We start from the raw sequence: 22,409 nt of genomic DNA on the forward strand, positions 1-22,409 counted from the left end.
TCTTCTTGCTATTTTGTTAAGAGCTCCAACTAGTACGAGCGCAAGCTCATAGTCTAGCTCTTTGACTTGTCAAACAGTTCTACACTCTAAACAGAAGAATATGCGAGTGCGAGTCTACCGTAAGAAGAGTTCGATTAATAATTAGTTATTCAATTTCTAAAAAATAAATACAGATCATGACTAATTTCTCTTCCAACAATTACAACAAAAACACCAGTAAATTAGCTAAGAGGTAACTGGATCTTATTAATCACTTCGTACAATGAACAAAATCAACCAAAGATAAACATCACACATATTACATCAAGAGGAAAAAAATACATAAAATTACATGGCACGAAGAATTTAAATTCAACGTTTCTTTTTTTTTGTCAAACTTTCCTGGTCCATAAGTATAAATGCATGTGTCACGAAGGAGGGGAAATTGCATCCACACAAATGAGGCTATTGGAAGAGTCGCAAGAAGAATAACTGGGATAACGATCCATGATTGTTTGTCAAGCATAAGGATTAGGGCAGAAGAGAAGGCCATCATCATAGCGGCGATAGAGAAAAAAAGGGTGAAAAGGCCTAGTATCATTTTTGTGGGTAAAGATACGAGGAAGTATTCTTCGGAATAACGCGATGTGAGCAACCCTAAAAATATCATTACTGAAGTTGTGGAAAAAAATAGCGATATAGAATCTGACATTATAAAAACCATGAACAACTTTTTACCCAAATATGTGGGATAGCCTTTGTCTTGTGTGCTTCCTCCAGGAACTGTAAATGATGCAGCAAACATCATTGTAACAATTAAAGCACCTACAACTGTACAAGAAGTTGCAGTCGCTTTCATCGATTTCTCACCCTCCTCCACCAATTCTTTGTGGTTCTTGGTAAATAATGCTCGAGCTGTCATGCGATCAGTATAATTTATCAATCCAGGGACAATGATAGGTACAATGCTCTCCACCTCCTACCAGGGCCGGCCCAGGCCCAGTGCAGGAGGGGCAACCGTCCAGGGCCCAAAAAAATTAGGGGCACCAAAATTATTAGGGTGGTATATTTACATATGTTTTTATAAGAGTATAAATTTATAAAATTTGATTCAAAGACACATAAATTTAACTAGAAGTGGTGATTTGTCATTTGAAAATAACAAGGAGGTCTTGGGTTCAAAACACCATGTGTGCTTATTTACTTTCCTTTTTTTACAAATTTTTTTTATAAGAGTATAAATTTAGAAAATTTTGTTAAAGGATCAAAAAGTTTAATTAGAAACAATGATTTTTGTTGTTTAAAATTAACAAGTGGTCCTAAGTTCGAAATGCTATGTGCATGTTTATTCTTTTCAATTTTTACAAATTTTTGTTTGGTTGGTAATTTATTTTTAGTTACTATCTAGTAGCTATGTGGGTTGTTATTTTTAAATATTCGTTTTAATTCAAGTCTAATCTTCAACAAAGAATAATACGTAGACCAAATTTGCAAATTATATGACGTGTCATCAAAATGTTTAATTTAGTACCCACTCATTAATAATACATATTAATTAAAGATTCGAAAACATCATTATTTTTTAGTCCAGTATTGACAAGTTTAGTAAATAAGAAAAAAAAACACCTCACGATTTATTCAAAAACACATTCAAAGTTCAAATGGAAAACAAAACTCATCATCTATCTACTTGTAAGCCCGCAGTTTTTTTGTTTCCCTCTCTCAATACAAAATAAATTAGTCTTTCTGTGTTTCTAAATTATTGAGTTTGAAGTGTTTTTCTAAGTATAATTTTTTCGATATCTTATGTGTGAAAATAAATAATTTTCTTACATGAAGTTAGGGCATTTTTTTTTACGTCGTCCCGGGCCTCAAAAATCTCTAGACCGGCCCTGCCTCCTACATTTCAATAAATAAAAACTTACCAACTACAACCATTTAAGAGGTACATGGAGGTTAGTAGAAATAAAACCAGGCATCTTAGGATTTTTTTTTTTTCCTATTTTTGACCTTTTCTCATTTTGCTGCTAGCAAGTAAAAGTTTAGTAGTTTATTGAAGCGCATGTCTGAACAACTGTCTCATAAAACTACTGAAAAGCATGCGCAATAGCGATAGTTGCGACGGCCAAACGATGTTTCATGGCTTGTGTCGCTATCAAAGCCATGGGTTACTGTAGATCAGGGGTGTCCAGTGACCAAGCAAAGAAATTATCATATTTGGGGAGCCCTAAGTCAGAAACCGTAACCCATCGTAAAAGGTCAGATGATTTTCACAGCCTAGGTTCTGTTAGCCTAGAGGCTAATCCTCCACCCCCTCTCCTTTTTTTTTTTTTTTTTTTTTTAACAATCGATATTATCTACACTAAGGACCATCTCCTCCCCTCTTAGTGTAAATAATATTGTTTGTTAAAAAAAAATATTGGCATGAGTTAAATTGTAGGGATTCTAGGAGATCTTTCGAGAGTCCCTATTTTAGTAGGAAAAAGATTATGTATATTTCTTTCATTATAAAATTAGGTTTTGTATATGTAAATATTGTAACCGTGTGTTTTAGTGAAAATATAGAGTTTTGGGTTATATAAATACAATTCTACTCTAAGGCCCCGTTTGGGATTGAGGTAATTTTAAAAAAAGTCACTGTGAAAAAAAGCTGAGGGTCATTTTTGTGTTTGGTAAACTGAAAAAAAAAGGCTTATTTTGGAAGCTGCTGTGAGAATAAGCTGAAAATCAAAGGAAAAGCTGAAGCTGCTATTTGTTGCTTTGAAAAAAAGCCAGTTTTTTCAAAGCACACGGAGCTACAGTGCTCCTTTAATGAAAAGACACACTATCATCCTACTTTTTTTTCCAAAAGCACTTTCACAAAAAAGTTTACCAAACACTCTACTGGCTTTATTTCACAGCCGCTTATTCTCACAGCACAGCCGCTTATTCTCACAGCAGTTTTTTTTCAAAGCACAGCAATACCAAACCAGCCCTAAACCCTACAAAAAAAAGCCCTAAAAATATGCGAAGCTTTGTGTTTTCAAACATATTTTATTTTATAATTATATCCTACAGATCACCTACCATTAATTCCAATAAAAATCTAAAAGATGTGAAATTATCCATCATTGTTATTGACTTTTGAGCTATTTACTTCCATGTTTAACAATAATAAAATATAACGTCAACATTCAGCTAAATTACAAAAACTATATAGTTACACTATAATCATCAAAGTTTATAGTGCAGTCTTACATAATAATTGTAAGGTTATAGTTATTAACACAATATCATTTATTATTGTAACAAAGTTGGTTTTTCTGTTTTATTACATTGTCAAGGTAGGATCTTATGTGTGAACATAATTGCATTAATTATAAAATCATCGTTTCTATTAAGGGATATTGATGATACCCTTGTTTTAATGGGTACCCTAACTAACCTGTAAATATTGTAAAATAGCATACAAATTTCACTAAGAGATTAGATGTCTTACTTCCAACGTTACATCTTGCAAACCGGCATGTTCCACTACTATTAATGTGGTTCTTTTTGTACACACAAACTTCATTAAGGATAACTAAGTCAAAAAAAAAAAATCTCTATTAAGTAATAACCCCCCTATAGCTATAAAATTGTTTTGGTCCCAAACACTAAACACTATGACTATATAGAGGTTTTATTGTATTTATACATGTTTTATATAATTAGAAAAAAAAAACTTATGATTGGTCTATGGCTCTTTTTGAGGACATTTTGTGTTAATTTTGAGTTTGATGCTCATCACATTCTAATCGTCCTCCCTTAGGCTTGTAAAGTAGAACCGTAGTTGTACATGTAGGCTATGGACAATTCATTATGCCCATGTATAATGAATTTAACAATAGCTATTCTCTCTTAATACTATAATAGAAGATGCAGTTTTCTCTGCTTTTCAGTTTAAAGTATTTATGTGTTATATCAAAAGTAATTAGACCGCTAGCTTCACTCGCTGTCAGTTGGTATTGGGTTAGACTTGTTAGCTGGCAAGTAGAGCCATGGCCATATATACATGTTGGGTGAGAATAATTTATCTCATGCATATGCAGTGAGAAATTAAGACTAACCTTGAACCATTGCAGTTCGCTTTGCATTTGCAGCGCTGCACCCTGAATATGATTAAGGTTCCCAGATAGATTCGCCGCTGAATGTAGAATACTATTACAACTCAAAGCCCAAGTTCTATCACTTTCCCTCAGCATCCCATACAGAAGGTTATAAATTTTTGCTTGACGACATTCCACGGCATATTCCAACACTGCTTTGCCTTTTCCATCTTGTATCTCAAGGCCTGGATTAGCCTCAAATAGATGATCAATGAACTCAACTAGTCCTTGTTCCATAGCTCGGAAGATTGCTGTTTGCAGGAACGAATATTGCTTCGCCGTCACACACGTAATGTGTCTACTCATTAAACATAAAAATTCTCGGGTTCGGTCATGGACCAATTTCATTTCATACATACGCTTGACACCTAGGTTAAAAATGGAAACAGCAAGCAAAGTATGAAAAGAATAAGAATTAAAATGTAAAAATAATATCAACAATGTAGATGTAGCATACCCAAAAGTTTAAGGAGATTCTTAGCAAGTCCTCGAAATAAACCCACATCTGCATTGCAAATTAGTACAAATATATGTTAGTAAAAATTTATACAAGGGTATGTTAATTAGATGACAATACATCTGTAACTTTTGCAAGGCGCTTAAAAAGTGCTTTCCAATCAAACAATAGTACTTCAAGTGTTAAAAGCTTCTACTCATGCATAATTTGCCTTCTCCTATTTTCTCTAGAATAAACAAATAAAAATAACAACCGCAATTTTATTTTAGAATATTTTGTTTTCCTCGATACCAATTAGTGGCATGTAGATTGTCATATACAAAACAGATGACCGAGCGGACTGAAAATGAAATGGATCAAAAAATGATAAAAGGATGCAACAGGAATTTACAGATTTGGTTTGAGCTTCGTTTTGGACGCATACACTTCATAAAAAGAGTGCTACGTCTTGGTTCAATGTGAAGTATGTTAGATTTTAAAGTTTGTAATTAAAATCAAACCTTTAGTGTTCCGTCCGATTTATGTCAATTTATTTCCCTATGACCCGTGAACTTCCCTTGGGTTGGGTTTTAAGTCTATTTAAGCCTTTTGGCTTCTGATCATTCAAGAATTACCCAAATAAACCTTTAGGTTTTCTCTCAAAATTTGATGGATTTCAGAACATTGTTTTTTCAGGGGTTACATTTGTATCCCTTGTTTGCTTGTGCTGCATGACCGTCTAAACTGGCTATCATTCGAGATATACTAAGCAAGGAGTACACATAAAACAAAAAATAATGCTATTTTTCGCATTATCTTTCGAGAATATGAACCTCCTCCGTCCTTTACTAGTTGTTTATAACTACTATAGGTTTCTTCAATACATGAATGTTTTATATATATGACTGATGCGTCATGGCAACTGTCTATGAATGCTTTTATTTCAATGTAAAAAATAAAATAAAAAACCCTCTAATTATTGACCATTTCTTACACACTTCTAATAGATCTGAAGCGCATTTATATATGTAGTATCCACGTATTAGAATTGATCAAGAGTCCAAATTACATGCAAAGCAAATGGCATTTCCGACACCGACAGGCAACGTACCTGAGTAAATTAGACCCGCTTGATCACCAGGTCATCTTGTAAAAGATCATTGGTGGGGGTAGATGTTTCGACCGCAGTAGGTTTTACTTGTATCACTGTAGAGATAAGAACATAACAACATAAATGGTTTCCACATGAAGTATGCTAGTATGCTCGTAACTTGAGGGGAGAGAGAGAGAGAGAGAGAGAGAGAGAGAGAGAGAGAGAGAGAGAGAGAGAGAGAGAGAGAGAGAGTAGTTCTAACACTTATAGATCCATCGTTCCCAGAAATTGAGTCTTACGCCACATAAGAACGCAGAATGTGCACCAGCTAATGCATTTAAAGGGGTATGCCCGAAGTATGTCAATAGTAAGGGTCAAGCTTGGGTAACTTTGAATCAAAATCCATGCAATATCTAGTGTGTATATGAAGATAACAGGGTGAGAGGATAATAACTATTAACATAAGAGTGTATTGATAAAAAAAAGAGTACCGATATGATGATTACATTTTTAATTACAAGTGATACTTATTATATAATTAATGACACAATTATGGGCTGATTTGGTATTGCTGTGCTTTGAAAAAAAAAACTTCTTCTGCTGTGCTATGAGAATAAGCTCATTTTTGCTGCTTCACGTTTTCAGCTTTTTTTCACCGAAAACTGTGAAAAAAAAGCTGTTTTTAAGTGTTTACCAAACACCTTTTTGAGCTCAACTTTTTTTTATACCCATTTTTTTTTAAATCACCTCAGTACCAAACCAGTACTATATATCATGGTGTATATAACTGCAGTAAACACTTAGGTGAAATTTGAGAAGGAAAAACTTAACTTTAGAAAGAAAAACCTAACGATAAATTTATAAGGGTACTGCTAGGCAGACCAAAATTTTAAATCAAATTTACAAACTAAATGATATACCACCTATAAAAAATAAGCATGTTAATCAAAATTTAAGTAATAATCCAATCATCTACATCCACATCATTAGACTTACAAAATTTGGTTTAGAAATTTGGTCTCCCTAGCATTAACCAATTTATAGTGTTTGTATGAGACTGGAATTATTTTGAGCTTGTTGAAAAGTCAAAATGGGTGTTTTTATTAGCTAGGAGGTGAGAGATTTTAGATTAAATTACATAATGGGCTTGCCATAATAACTTAGTATCAAACTTATCATTTATTCATTAAAACTCTAGTAATGGGTGGGAAAAATAAATTAGTAGACTTGGAAACAGAAAGATCATGAAATTACAAACAAAAAAATTGGAGTATAAATATTACCATTTAAATAGATCAAGGGACTAAACTCAATTTTAAATATTGTACGGCATTAATCTAAACTTCATGTTAATTAAGGATTAAAACCTAGTTTTTTAATAAATTTATATACGTACCAAATGATTGGGCATAGAAACAACTGGAAATAAGTTCAGCGCCGTCACGGCCTTCATTGGGTCCACATGTTAGTTCTTCGGGAGGAGTGACTTTATAAAGCTTGCGAGCGATTTCATTGAAGCCCAGTGAAAAAGCATAGAGAACAGGAGTCATGTTGTCGGGAGGAATTCGCATGGCCGCTATATTCTTGTTCATTTCAATCATGTTTTCAACTATTTCGATACTTCCTTGATTTATAGCATAAATCAGAGGTGTGCAACCATGTTGATCTGTTATCGCCAAATCTTCTTCTCTCATCCATTGCAGCAGCTCTTTCACTATATCAAACCGCTTAAACAAAATTGCACTGTGAATAATCGTCCCTCCATCCTTAGAATATACTTTTCCGATTGCCTCAGGATTTTGGTCAAGAAACGCCTTTGCAGCTTTCCAATCACCGCGCCACACATCACTGAACAAAGGTCCAAGGTAGGAGTCGTCAACGCCATGTCTTGTTTTATCTAACAGAGGATGGAAAATAAAATTAATAATATTTTTTTCTCAATAGTAAGTTTCGATTTTTGATAATTATAGGAGCATTAGAGTCATATATAATTCATACCATCAGTCGGGGATTTTAATTCCACCGGAGTCCCAATTACTATCGACCGCAATGACGTCAACTTCTTCATACTACGCTGGCTCCCACCTACATCTTCACCTTTGGATGATCCATTGCCTGAAAATTGAAGGATAAGATATCCATACAATACTATATGACCCAATAAACTACTCTACATGTGTAAAAAATTATGCAACCAAACTTGCGTTTGTTCCGTGGGTGGCATCTCTTAATGGGGTGTGATATCCACACACCCCTTTTTACTTCTTACGCACCTTTTTAATTTTCGGCCGTCTGATCGGATGAATTGAAGAAGATCAAAGGACAAAAATCAACAAAAGGTATGTGAGAAGTAAAAAAAAGTGTTTGGATAACACAACCCCTCTTAATTTGTCCACCCAGTAGTAGTCAACTTATTCTGTAAATAGAAACTATTCATTTTATCAATTTCCATGTAAACATCAAATCCAAAAAAATGAATTTTGTAAAAAAGAGTATACTTTTTCACGATGTTTTACTTGATGTCTTCATATGTTTCAACAGTTTCATATGTAATTAATCCTTTTTTTTTTTTAAAGATCCATGAGTTATAATATGAATGAACTATAGAATTAGATATATTCCTCTTTTTTCATTTTAAAATTATAATATCTTCAAATATATATTCACTCATATTATAACACCGACATGTTATACCTAGGGGTGGTTCGGTATGGGATCCCATACCGAAACCCTTGTCCCGATTCCCATACCGAAATTTTCGGGAATCCCAATTTCAATACCGATCCCAAACCAAATTTTCGGGAATCCCAATTTTCGGGAATCCCGAAATAGTTTCGGGATTTCGGGACAAATCGGGAATCCCGAAATAATTTTGGGCTTTTGGGCTTTTGGGCTTTTGGACAAAAAAAAACTAATATTGGTCCAATTGGACAAAAACCTAATATTGGGCCATGCCCACTGAATGTAACAGCCCCAATTTTTATCATCAGCTTAAAAATGAAACCTTGAACATGCCTATGCTTCACTGCTATATAACTCCTATAAATTGAATGAACCTAAAATGAGTTTCTACAAGTACAAAATTTATAACCAGTAAACCCTCAATACCTCAAATTAAAAGTGAAAATTAAACAAGAGAAGTACAATCTGTAGTTATATCAACTTGGTGACTTTTGCAGTGGCAACAATATGGAAAAATAATTTTCTTCATTTACTTCCAACATTTCTCTCAAAAATCAATAAAAATACAAAAAATAAAGATTAACTCAGTTACGGATGAACTCAAACAAAATTACCCCAACCCAATACAAAAGCTCAATGAATTAACTTAAATCAAATTTCCCTCCATTGCGAAAGGCACAAAACACGAGCTAACAAGGTCAGAACAGTATACCCATTCAAGCAAAACATCAACAGAAGCAGAAGCAGAAGCACTCATACCTTTTAAGAGAGAGACGGAGATGAAGAAGTTGAGGAAAGAGAGTTGGGGAGAGAGGGGGGGGGGGAAGAGGAGTGAAAAGAGTACAGGAGGAGTGTGTGTGTGTTGCCGTGAAGTGTGGTGTAATCTTCCTCCTCGAAGGAGCCCTAGTTTTTGAAAAGTACTTGGTAGTTGTAACCGACAATTTCACGGCTTCCCCCGAACTCACTTCTGCTAGCGTTGGTGAGGGCCGGAGGCTGAGGGTCAGGGCTGCACTTCGAAACGGAGGAACTGAAATGAAATGTGATCTGACCTAAAAAAGAAATCAACGGCACAGATTAAATCCAAAACAATCAACGGTTGAAATAATTCTCTTATAATTAAAAAATTATATATATATATATATATTTTTTTTTTTTTCGGTTCGGTATGGGAATACCGAAAAAATGAAATGCAATACCGAATCCCATACCGAAACTTTCGGTTTGGTTTGGGATTACATCCCGAAAATTTCGGGAATTTTGGTTTGGGATTTTTTTGGTTTGGGATCGGGATTTTTTTGGTTTGGTTTGGGATTTTTGGGATTTTTTTCCAGCCCTAGTTATACCACACAATCATATTCCAATATTACACAATAATTTCTAATTCAGAACTTTAAATTCATAAAGAAAGTTTTTTTTTTCAAAAAAAAAACCCAGTTTCATCATATAAACCAAAAATACCGGAAAAAAAACACAAATTACTGCTATTTGAGTGGGAGTAACCAGCTAGTATCCTGCAGGCGACCTGTATTTTGAGTTGTATAAATAAAATAAAAAATTGAACAAAAACACACGCACACAAAATATTTTGAGTTTAATTAGTTTTTATTTTTGGCTTCTTTCTTTAATTTAATATTTAGAACAAACTACCTTTGAAAAATCTCCGGTGTATTTCGAACTTGTCTAGCAAAATATCCCATGCGGATTTGGCCGAGGTGGCGTCACTGATAAAACTTAAAATGTCATCCCCGCAAGAAAGCTGGATCGCATGCAAAGCCTGGGCATTCCTCTGCTTCCAAACCTTATGTTTATCACTAGGACCAACTTCTGGATGTTCAGTTTGGACAACGTCCCAAAGATCTTTCGCTACCAAGTAGGTTTTAATTCGCATACTCCAAGGTGTATAATTATTTTGGTTAAGAACTTCAGGTCCAATTCCACAAGCCATGCTCAATCTGTTGATTTACCCAAATGTGATTTACCGATCAAACAAGAAATTAGTAGAAACTAATCAAAACAAAGTAGTGCTAAAACAAAAAAAAAAAAATCTCCAGAAAGCAGCAGCTTGTGAATTCCGGTAAATCAGCCTACAGTGGGCCGTGGCCAAGCTTTTGATTTACAGGCGAACAATAATACATTTACAATTAAAAAAATGATATTTTGGTTGCGATCCCTAATCTTTAACATTCTTTGATTAAAACCTTAATAGTATTCAAAGTTTGATCAAGATCCATTGACTTTGTACATCTCATTATATTACTATTACTATTTATATTTTTATAGTTTCGACATTAATTGTTTGATATTTTATGAGATTTATAATCCTATAAATTTAAAATCCCTAATTATAATACTATTCGAAACGGTTACAATAAAAAAATTCAAACATTGAATAAATGGATAAAAACTATGTAAAAAAAAAGAAATAATAAATGGCAAAAGAATATATCCATAGTGTTAAAAAAATTGGTACATTTTACAAAAAAATTGGTACATTTCACATATAACAAAGTGGTACATTGATAGAGAAGAATGGGTACATTAGAAATAAATTAGGGTACAGATAAAAGATTAAAAATTATGAATACAAATGAATTTTTAAAAATGTAGGCGCTAAAAGAAATTAATACATGGGTACAAAGTAAAACTAAAAAGAAAATACTACAAATTAAAAAAAAAATGTTGCAAACTAAAAGTGGTGTTGATGCACAAAACCAGAGGTCTTGGAACAACGTAAATCCGACCGTGAATCTGCAAGTAATGTAAATAACACAAGATAAATCGTGGTTCACCCCAAGGTTTGGGCTACGTCCACACTGATTATGTATTTATGAGGGAGAGAGAACCTCTCTAATGTGAGAGGGGATGTGAGAGGATGAGGGAGCTTAAGGCCTAAGAATTGGCCTCTTGGGGGTGAGAGTGAGACCTCCCCCAATTGTGAGAGTGAGGGGTCCTTTTATAAAATAAGGGCTCCTCACTTATTACATATTTTCCCCTTCCTTTATTACATAATTACATTTGAGTCCCCCCGAGTATTTATACGATATCTAAATACGGAGGCCCTAAGTATGGTATAAACAGTAGTCCCCCAAGTATTCAGTCAAGAGAGTCTTTTGGCTAGAGACTTGAAATTCAGTCCATGTGTGGGCCGAAGTAACTAGATGTCGTCTAGAATTGATACTCGATATGAGGCGATGCCCAATCTGAAATGATGCTCAACCAGAAGTAGCACATGTTGCGAGGTTGCTCTGCTTGTGGCTTATGTTGCCTTGGTTGGCTCGGCTTGTGGCATTTGAAGGTGAGGGAGTCCCTTTTATAGAATAAAGGCTCGCTCCTCATTACAAAAATGATGGGTTAGAGTTGGTGCTCGCGGCGAGGCGGTTGCTCAGCTGGCGGCGAGGCGGTTGCTCAGCTGGCGGCGATGCTTTCTAATGAAGGTGAGGAAGTCTCTTTTATAAAATAAGGGCTCGCTCCTCAGTACATCAATAATGGGCTAGAGTTGACACTCTCTAATGATGGTGAGGGAGTCCCTTTTATAGAATAAGGGCTCGCTCCTCAATACATAAATAATGGGCTAGAGTCCTCCAAGTATTTTTCATGAGGCCCAGTTGAGGCCCAATATATGGTGTATAGTGTAGTCCCCCAAGTCTTCGGTCAATAGAGTCTGTTGGCTGGAGACTTCAAATTGAATCCATGTATGGGCCGAAGTGGCGGTTGTTCGGATGCGGTATTTGTATACCCTGCACTGAAGCTTTGTAGGTGAAGCTTTGCAAGTGAAGCTTTGAAGTTGAAGCTCTGTAAATGAAGCTTTTGAAGCTAGAGCTTTTGTAAATGAAGTTTTTGAAGCTAGAGATCTGTAAATGAAGCTTTGGAAGCTAGAGCTTTTGTAAATGAAGCTTTTGAAGCTGGAGCTCTGTAAATGAAGCTTTTGAAGCTAGAGTTTTTGTAAATGAAGCTTTCGAAGCTAGAGCTCTGTAAATGAAGTTTTTGAAGCTGATTGACATGAGTGATGCTCATGAATGTTTATGTTGATTGACATGAGTGATGCTCATGGATGTTGACATGAGTGATGCTCTTGAATGTTGACATGAGTGATGGTCATGAATGTTTATGTATGATTGATATGAGTAATACTCATGAATGTTTATGTATGATTGACATGAGTAATGCTCATGTATAATTTGAAGTACTGAGCGTACTTTTGATCACCTGGTTGGTGATAATAGCGGCAGACTGTTGAATAATTTTGGAGTACTAGACATACTTTTGATCACCTGGTTGGTGATAATAGCGGCAGGCTACCTGAATAAATTTGGAGTACTGGGCGTACTTTTGATCACCTAGTTGGTGATAAGGGTGGCAAGTTGACGGATAATTTTGGTGCCATAAGGCCTAGCTCTTTTGGGCATATGGGCCTTGGCCCTCCACATAACATTCCAGCCCATTATTTTGGGCTTGACGTTTTTTTTTTTTTTTTACCCTCTGATGAGGTTTATACAGATGTCTCCGAAAAATAAATCACATCATTAAAAAACAAGAAAAGTAAATCACATCATTTTGGTGGGGTGTTTATTCTTTGCTTTTGCTTTCTCTTTTCTTTTCTGTTTTTTCTTTTGCTTTCGGCCTAATTGCTGCTGGGACCTTGTAGTGGGATGGCAAACAGCTTGGCATCATTAGATGTCTGAATTCCTTTATCATCGTGGTCGCTGGGCCACTTTCCAGCTGTGTGTTTAAAGGAACCTGCTTTACCTTCACTGCTTTTCCAGTCATATGTCACCAGCGGTGGAGCCATGGACGTGGAACAGGGACTGTCGCGGAGAAAAGATCGCACTTTCCATTTGGTGGAGGTATCTGGTCCTGATCTCCATCTCCTGGAACTTGCCTAGAAATTGGCTCCTCTGAATCCACAGTATTTTCGGGAAAATGGGTTTCTTTTCAGTTTCATACCTATTCTCTGAAAATAGAAGAATAGAAAAAAAACATTCATCCACACCGCTTATCAGAAGAACATAGACAACAATGGCATACACCGTTCTTAAAGACAACAATGGCATACACTGTTCTTTAAGATCTCACTGTTTTCTTTTCAGTTTCATCCAACACTTCAGCTGCATCTTTAACAAACCCACATCGAGAGTACAACCCCATAAGCGACGAACCCACAAATCCATTTGAACTACACCCAGACTTCAAAGCATCCCCATGAATCCCTCGTCCAAATCCCAAATCCCCCAACTCGATACTTTTCAAAGCAAAAGTAATGGTGTCGCTATCCAACCCGATATTCCACCTCCTTAAATATACGTACCGTTATCCAGAGAGACAGATAATCGGGGACGATGAAGGTGGGCTGTCTAGGCTTGGGCCTGGATTTGGGTAACCTGGCGCCGGCTGGATCGCGATCGCTGATTTCGTTGGCGAGTAGGTCGGACGACGTGTGGGCGTGGGAGAGGGCGAAGAGGAAGAAAAAGGCGGTGACGGTGAGGATGAGCTCTTCCGCTGATCTGGGAAATCGACGGTGGTGATGAACGAAGCCCCACGAGCTAAAAACGGGTCGTCAACGTGGAATAGAGCCACTGCGCTCGCCGGGGAGTTGATCAAACAGAGAACAGTCAACGCAGACAACATGGTCGATGAGGCCGGAAGCCTGTAGTCCTAGTACCAGAAGAGCCTCTCGCACGACAGGGTTGGCTGTGGCGGGTAAGGCTTCTGCATCCATTTTCTTGGCACCCTGGCTCTTTGGGAATCGGTATTCTGCTCTCTCTCGCACTAGACCCGACTCGACCCGCACCACCAACCATAAACTTGCATCTTACCTGCCCACCAGCCGCGTCACCATCTTGATATACTCTTACGGGCCAAATCTGTCGTAACCCGTATGAAGTCTTCAGCATTTTTTACTTTTGTGAGCTTCTAGAGAGAGAGAGAAAGAAAGAAAGAAAGAGAAAGATAGGTCATGGAGCTCTAAAGTGCAGCCATGGCTGCCATTTTCTCGTTGCTTGGCTCTGACTGTGACAGAAATGGATAATACAGAGAAGCAGTATCGTGTGAGAGGGAGATGCGATGCGAGGGTTTAGAGTGTATCTGAGTCTTCCTCTGTCCTTCTCTCTGTGTGTTTAGAGAGAGACGGAAGGGAGAGAGAGAGTATTTGGTTTCCTTGGTCTTTTTGCAGATTTTTCAGATTCACGGTGGATGTTAAGAAATGAAAGAGAACCGACATAGTTTTTTGTGTCGATTCCCACAAACGGCGCCAAATGTTGATGCACAAAACTGGAGGTCTTGGAACAACGTAAATCCGACCGTGAATCTGCAAGTAATGTAAATAACATAAGATGTATCGTGGTTCACGCCAAGGTTTGGGCTACGTCCACACTGATTATGTATTTATGAGGGAGAGAGAACCTCTCTAATGTGAGAGGGGATGTGAGAGGATGAGGGAGCTTAAAGCCTAAGAATTGGCCTCTTGGGGGTGAGAGTGAGACCTCCCCCAATTGTGAGGGTGAGGGGTCATTTTATAGAATAAGGGCTCCTCACTTATTACATATTTTCCCCTTCCTTTATTACATAATTACATTTGAGTCCCCTGAGTATTTATACGATATCTAAATACGGAGGCCATAAATATGGTATAAACATTATTAATAAGTGAAATCAACTAGTTAATGTTCTGCAGCTATGGAACAAAAACAGTATTAATAAAATAATTACAAATTAATTCAATTGGAGAAGGTATGGTTCGCCTTCTAAGTCTTGCTCTCCTAGGCCTAAAATCCATATTTTCTTGTCAATTTCTTCACATTCTAAACAAAAATGATAAGTTTTTGTCGACATTATAAACATAAATTTAATATGATATGAAAAGTGTAGAAGGATTGGACTATTTTATTTCTTTATTGTGTTAGGAGACATGCGATGATATTACTACTTATTTTATTTTATTTATTTTATCGGCATAAAATAAAATGATGCTATTATGAGATGTAGTGATAAATTGCTTGCACTTTCTTCCTAAAAGAGAGATAATACTTGCACTTTTTGGGTCCATAATTTTAGAAGTTGGAAATGGCGGAATCTCTGATTTAAGCATATAAGAATAAATTGTGAGATATTTACAAAGGAAAAAAAAATGAACGGTGAGACTAGAAGGTGGTTCTTGAGAGTGTTGCGTTGGTGGTTGTGCTGTCTCTTGGCAGCCTTCACCAAAGCAACGGAGGTAGATTGTCTGTCTGTTTGAGTGCCCTCCCTATCCCTTTTTATTTGTGGTTAAATCACGTAAATATTTTATATTCTTATTGCTTTTTATCTTATTATCTTTATAAAAAAAATAATATAAAATGTTGACATGCACTACTACAAAAGGGCCTTATAGTGTCAGTAGATGGTGTCAGTTTAATATAATATAGTGGCGGACTAGACAGTTGCGACACTTATTGAACATGACGTCGGTTTAATATAAACATTTAATGTCGCTTTTAAACCGACGTAAACATTTAGAGTCGCTTTAAAACCGACATACATTTTAATAATTTTTAAATACTAGTGTCGCTTTAAATATAACAGTGTCGCTTTTAAGCGACATAAAATATGAGTGTCGCTTATAACCGACACTAAATTATTGTTTTAAATATTTTGAAACACAATGTCACTTTAAATTAGTTTTTTTAAATATTTTGAAACCCAATATCGGTTTTAAGCGACAAATTGATTACTCTCCCCCGTGTTTTCTTCTTCCTTTCTTGCGTTTTTCCTATTCGTTCTTCTAATTGACAAACCCCTTCCCGTGTGTTCTCTCTTGCATCTTTCTTATTTGTTCTTCCAACTTCATTTATTCCTTCTTCAGAGCAGTAAGTTTTTCTTGCTTGTAATATTTTTATTTTCTCCTCTTATGTTTAATTTTTATTTACAATTTATTTTTTGTAGGGAATTTATTTAAGCTAGTTGAGTACATAAAGAATTGATCGACGACGGAATTCTTCCATAATTCAGGTTTTTATCACTAAATTCTTTAATTTTTAAATTGTATGATACACAAGTTTATTTATTTAAAAATTCTAATTTAAGTACTTAGATAAATTTCTACTATTTTTGTTAAATTAATAAATATTTAGTGAAATTAATTAATTTTGTCACTTGAATTGTTCTGAGAAAATGGAAATGAATAATATTTATAAGCATTTATGTTAAATTAACAATATTAAATATAACATGAACTTGTAATATTTAGTAATATAAGAATATATTATGTTAAATTATTTTGTTTTGCATTCTAATTGTTATTTTAATTTGTTGTTATTTTAATTTGTTTTTGTTGTTATTTTGATAACTTTTGGTTGTCATTTACTAGAATAGATTAGATGAGCATAAGTTTGATAACTTTTGTTGTTATTTTAATTTGTTTTTACTATAATAGGTGTTGAAAATTAAAAAATTGCAATCGTGGTAGAGTTCGAGGGTTGAAAGATAGAAATTGAAAATTCTAATAGTTTTGCCTACATGATAGGGATTGAAAGATTGTAGGCATCTTAGTGTTAACGTAATATTTTGCCCTTGTAAAGTGGTAAGACATGGACAAGAGTTGGTTGATGATACCCCGAAATGGAGACTTTTTTAGGTTGCTTGAAGAGGCGGATCAAGATTTATGGCCAAGTTGTAAGAAGTTTAAGAAATTGGAAGCAGTTGTAAGACTGTATCAGATCAAGTGTTTAGCAGGAATGCCAGACGAGATCTTCACCACTTTACTGGAGTTAATTAAAAGAATGTTGCATGAAGGGGATTGTTTGCCTGAATCCTGTTGTGAAGCCTTTCTCAAAAGTTAAAACATTGCCAATTGACTCAAAGCTTGCATGTTATTCCTTTTACAAAATCCTCAATTTTCATCGATCTTCATGACATAAGATTTTGTGGTATCCACTTCTGTAAATATTTTAAATTGACGATCAAATTAGTTCATTGTATTCCTATAGGATCAAGGAGTGTAGTTGTAAAAAATCATCAAAATCGGAGTTAAAATAACCGTTAAATCGTGATTTTTTATTTATAACCGTAAAAAAGTTTTGTCTCCTTACTTGATCTTTAAATGTTTTTTTTTTGCAATTTTTGGCGTATGCAATCTCGAAGCATATATAAACAAGTTTGACGGTTGGATCGTTGAAATTAGTTTCGTAGAATGCGTATCCCATCAAAATGATAGATTCACTAACACTTAGAGTTTATTTATATTTTCATTAAGTATAACATAAGAATTTGTGGTATCCACTAGGGTAAATATTTTAAATTTAAGATCGAGCTCATTCATTGTATTCATATAGGGTAAAGGAGTGTAGTTGTAAAAAATCATCAAAATCAGAGTTAAAATCACCGTTAAATCATGATTTTTCGTTTATAACCGTTGAAAAGTTTTGTCCCGTTACTTGATCTTTAAATGTTTTTTTTTTGCGATTTTTGGCGTATGCAATCTTGAAGCATATATAAACAATTTTGGTGGTTGGATCGTTGAAATTAGTTTCGTAGAATGCGTATCCCATCAAAACGATAGATTCATTAACACTTAATAATTTATTTATACTTTCATTAAGAATAACATAAGATTTGTGTGGTATCCACTAATGTAAATATTTTAAATTGAAGATCGAATTCATTCATTGTATTCATATAGGGTCAAGGATTGTAGTTGTAAAAAATCATCAAAATCAGAGTTAAAATAACCGTTACATCGTGATTTTTTGTTTGTAACCGTAAAAAAGTTTTGTCCCGTTACTTGATCTCTGAATGTTTGTTTTTTGTGATTTTTGGCGTATGCGATCTCAAAGCATATATAAACAAGTTTAACGGTTGGATCAATGAAATTAGTTTCGTAGAATGTGTATCCCATCAAAATGATAGATTCACTAACTCTTAGAGTTTATTTATACTTTCATTAAGTATAACATAAGAATTTGTCGTATCCACTAGGGTAAATATTTTAAATTGAAGATCGAGCTCATTCATTGTATTCATATAGGGTCAAGGAGTGTAGCTGTAAAAAATCATCAAAATCAGAGTTAAAATCACCGTTAAATCATGATTTTTCTTTTTTAACCGTTGAAAAGTTTTGTCCCATTACTTGATATCTGAATGTTTAATTTTTGCGATTTTTGGCGTATGCAATCTCGAAGCATATATAAACAATTTTGTTGGTTGGATCGTTGAAATTAGTTTCGTAGAATGTGTTTCCCATCAAAACAATAGATTCATTAACGCTTAAGAGTTTATTTATACTTTCATTAAGAATAACATAAGATTTGTGTGGTATCCACTAATGTAAATGTTTTAAATTGAAGATCGAATTCATTCATTGTATTCATATAGGATCAAGGAGTGTAGCTATAAAAAATAATCAAAATCGGAGTTAAAATAACCGTTAAATCGTGATTTTTCGTTTTATAACCGTCGAAAAGTTTTGTCTCGTTAGTTGATCTCTAAGTGTTTTTTTTTTTTTTTGCGATTTTTGGCTGATGTGATCTCGAAGTATATTCAAACAAGTTTGGTGGTTGGATCGTTGAAATTAGTTTCATAGAATTCGTATCCCATTAAGTTCAATGGTGTGTGTATATATATATATATTTATTAAGTAGATTTAAATTTATTTATTTTGTATGTATAACACTTAAGAAATTGAATGGTATGTATATTTAAGCTGATCCAATGGTCACCAATTTAAAATTTAATTTAATAATATATATATATAATTATTATAGTTTTTAGGGGTATAAAATTGTTACATTAATATATATATATATATATATTAATATATATATATATATATATAATTATTATAGTATTTTTTAGGGTTATAAAATTATAAAATTAATATATATAAAATTATAGTATTTGAAATATTAGGCGGGAAATTTCCCGCTTGTTTGCATGAGGAAATGGATGGAGAGACTTAGTGTCGGTTTTAACCGATGCTAGTGTCATTAAAGCGACGCTATGTGAATTTCAAAAAGTGTGTCAGAAGTTGGCGTCGGTTTAAACCGATGCTAGTTTCATTAAAGCGACGCTACGTGAATTCAAAAAGTGTGTCAGAAGTTGGCGTCGGTTTAAACCGACGCTAGTTTCATTAAAGCAACGCTATGTGAATTTCAAAAAGTGTGTCAGAAGTTGGCGTCAGTTTACACTGAAGCTAGTTTCATTAAAGCGACGCCAGTTTCATTAAAGCGACGCCAGTTTCATTAAAGCAACGCTATGTGAATTTCAAAAAGTGTGTCAGAAAAGTACCCATAACCCCTCTCTTTCCCATTTCAACCGTGTTTTCATTTCTCCCCCAATTTCAAACTTTCTTCTTCTCCTTCCCCAATTCATCTGTGCGTCCCCTTCTTCCTCCTTTTCAGTTTTTCCTCAACTCCTTCCCCATTTGTTTTGGATCACCAATTTGAAGATCAACATTCTGAGGAACTCCAATTCGAGGAGGAAGAGCTTGAAGGTGGTTCATTTTTAAATTATTATGATTATTAATTTTTAGTTTTTTCTCAACTCCTTCCCCATTTGCTTTGGATCACCAGTTTGAAGATCAACATTCTGAGATTTACTCTAGATAACAACATTTTTCTTGCTACAATCAAAAGATCTAACTATAATTTAACCGTCGATCTTTTCACAAAAATTGTGAGCTACAAGTCACCATTTTTTTTATTGGTTTTGAGAAAATGTACAAGAATCATGATAAACTTTTTATTACTTATGTCACATAATGAATTGTAAGACCATTTCCGAATCCCTAATAACCTTTTTTTTAGAAGGCACTTAAAAGATCTTGCTAAAACTCATCGATTGAACTTTTCACTAAAACTGTGACCTGTCATGATATTATTTTCACACAAATTATGAGTTGTCCCAGTTATTTTGTACTAATTATTTTACTAAAGTAGTTGGAAAAAAAATACCTTCAGGATTAGGCTTAGTTTATAGAAACATAATCTCTCATGGGCAACTTTGCCCCCTCCCTCAATGGTTATGGTGCTATCTCGGATGGGCTTCCATGTCCTCCGCCATCTTTTGATTGATGTCTGATAGTGGAATCACTATTAGCCTCTCCCTCTTTTGTTTCACCTGAGTAGTGTTCAGTAGTATTTGTTTGATTGTATAAGCCGTATTTCGCTACTGTCTAGTTTGTATCGACTGCACTCTCTTTTTTATTTTGGGTTTTGCCTTTGGGCTATCATAGCCTTTATTTGCACTTGCTGCCCCTTTTCGGGTCTTTAATGAAGTTTTCATTTGACCAAAAACAAAAAAAAAAAGATGCTAGGTTCAACCCGATTTCTCATCCTTCAAGCAGCCTCGTGGCTTCCGCATAATCCTCTTCCTCTTCTTGTGTATTATTACTGGGCAAAATAGTAAACATGCGAAGAATTAGTAGAACGGCGAACGTTGTCGCTTAGATGATGATGATGATGATGCTGATCTGGTTGAGCTGCTGCTGGTAATAAGGAGGCATTGTCGCCGAGGCAGTGGTCGATGACGTACGGCACCAATTTTTTTTTTTTAAGTAATTCATTCATGGTGCAGCCACAAGCTAGCCAGAATTATAACCATGGGTCAAAGATAGGGAAGTAGCTTATGTGACCAAATTAAAGGAAACAGACTCGATTATTTATATTCACTTGTAGTTAAATACATAATTATACACCTTGGAAGATTATTATCTAGCTTTCGAAATTCCTAGATGGCAAGGTTGAATTTAAAGTCATCACATCGAATTCATAGGTTTGAGGTAAACTCAAATGACAGAGACATAATATGTTCTAATTGCTAGAAAAAATGGCAATTATTATCATCGTTAGTTGCACATAATGAGGTGAATAAAAGATCTATTGGTAACTAATGAGCTGTATGAAAAGTATGCTGGTGGCTAATACCCACATTAGACACTACATTATGTGCAACTAACGTCATTAACTATTATTTAAAACACGAATAATGTGACAATCACAAAGTAAAATAGTAGTAGCCGGAGAAATAAAATATTTAAATCTATTTTCAACTTTGTAGTCATGACATGTTGCGTCCTTACGAAGACTATTTGTACCTCGCAATTTACCATTTTACTTATGACATGTAAATTAAGATGCATGTCACAATCATTAAGGTATTGACTTTAAAAACATCGTTAACTAACCAACATCTAATCGGTACGTAGATAGTCTACGAAGATAGCACAACCTTAAATTTGAATATGTACCGAGGAAGTACGTACCGAAATGAATTATACTTATCCCTACCAAAATTTTTTGAAGTACTAATCCAGAATTGCAGATGAAGAGAGTGCTTTGCTATTTGCTAATGGGGGTGAGAAGAAGCAGTAAATTGAGCCAGTTAATAGGAGCAAAAAGACTGAAAAGTTCTCCTTCTACAACACCGAAACGTTACGTGCCTGTTTGTGTTGGTGTGGATGGTGATACTAAGCGTTTCATGATTCATTCCAAGTTGCTTCGTCATGTAGAGTTCTTGAAACTGCTATATAGATCAGCTGAGGAATATGGGTTTTGCAATGATGGGGTTTTGAGGATTCCATACGAAGCCAGGGATTTTGAAGAGTTGTTCGTGGCTAGAATTTCCGTTGGGATGTTTCCTAGCGGACGAGCACACAGCTCCCCGAGAGGTTGGCGCTGGTCGATGCTTTCTGTCGGGTTTCTGCTTCACTGGCGGGCTTGTCGGGCAAAGTTTGTCGGACAAGGCTGAAAGAGAAGGACAGAGTTAACTTTGAAATGTGCCTTTGTGGGGCCTTAGGTATAGGCCTTGAGGCTCACAATCAAGATTAATTTTTAAGTGTTCAGGCGTGCCACTGCCATCTTTAGCATGGCAGATGTAAAACGGATGTTGAGTTTTAGTTGTATATATACCCGAGAGACTGTTTTAGTTATGAAAGGTGCCTTTGTGGGGCCTTAGGTGTAGGTTTTGAGGCTTCCAATCAAGAACTAACCCAATACTCGAATATATAATGTTTGTTTCATTGATTGCAGAAGTATTATGACTATTATACTTCTGATTACCCGAGTCCGAAGAGCAGAAAGAATCCAAATAGGTGCCTTTATAGGGCCTTAGATATAGGCCTTGA

The 22,409-nt window shown here is 35.1% G+C and overlaps 1 protein-coding gene across 2 annotated transcripts in view; it reads right to left on the reverse strand.

Annotated features, from left to right (window-relative positions):
- Nucleotides 1-153: 153 nt before the first annotated feature.
- Nucleotides 154-22,409, reverse strand: part of LOC126634628 (ankyrin repeat-containing protein ITN1-like) — a 62,125-nt gene continuing 39,869 nt past the window's right edge. The window contains exons 1-8 of one of the 2 annotated variants that reach the window (XM_050305163.1): nt 9,965-10,263; nt 7,634-7,750; nt 7,032-7,532; nt 5,898-6,048; nt 5,654-5,748; nt 4,564-4,611; nt 4,068-4,474; nt 154-958 (exon numbers count right to left, since the gene is read on the reverse strand). In XM_050305163.1, coding sequence (XP_050161120.1) covers nt 299-958; nt 4,068-4,463 — 1,056 coding nt within the window. In that variant the 5' untranslated portion in view covers nt 4,464-4,474; nt 4,564-4,611; nt 5,654-5,748; ... (2 more) ...; nt 7,634-7,750; nt 9,965-10,263 and the 3' untranslated portion in view covers nt 154-298. Of the gene's footprint in view, nt 959-4,067; nt 4,475-4,563; nt 4,612-5,653; nt 5,749-5,897; nt 6,049-7,031; nt 7,533-7,633; nt 7,751-9,964; nt 10,264-22,409 lie in introns of those variants that run through there. The other variant, XM_050305162.1, reaches the window with a different exon arrangement.

This window comes from Malus sylvestris, chromosome 9 (assembly GCF_916048215.2).
Source record: "Malus sylvestris chromosome 9, drMalSylv7.2, whole genome shotgun sequence".
Classification (NCBI taxonomy): Eukaryota; Viridiplantae; Streptophyta; class Magnoliopsida; order Rosales; family Rosaceae; genus Malus; species Malus sylvestris.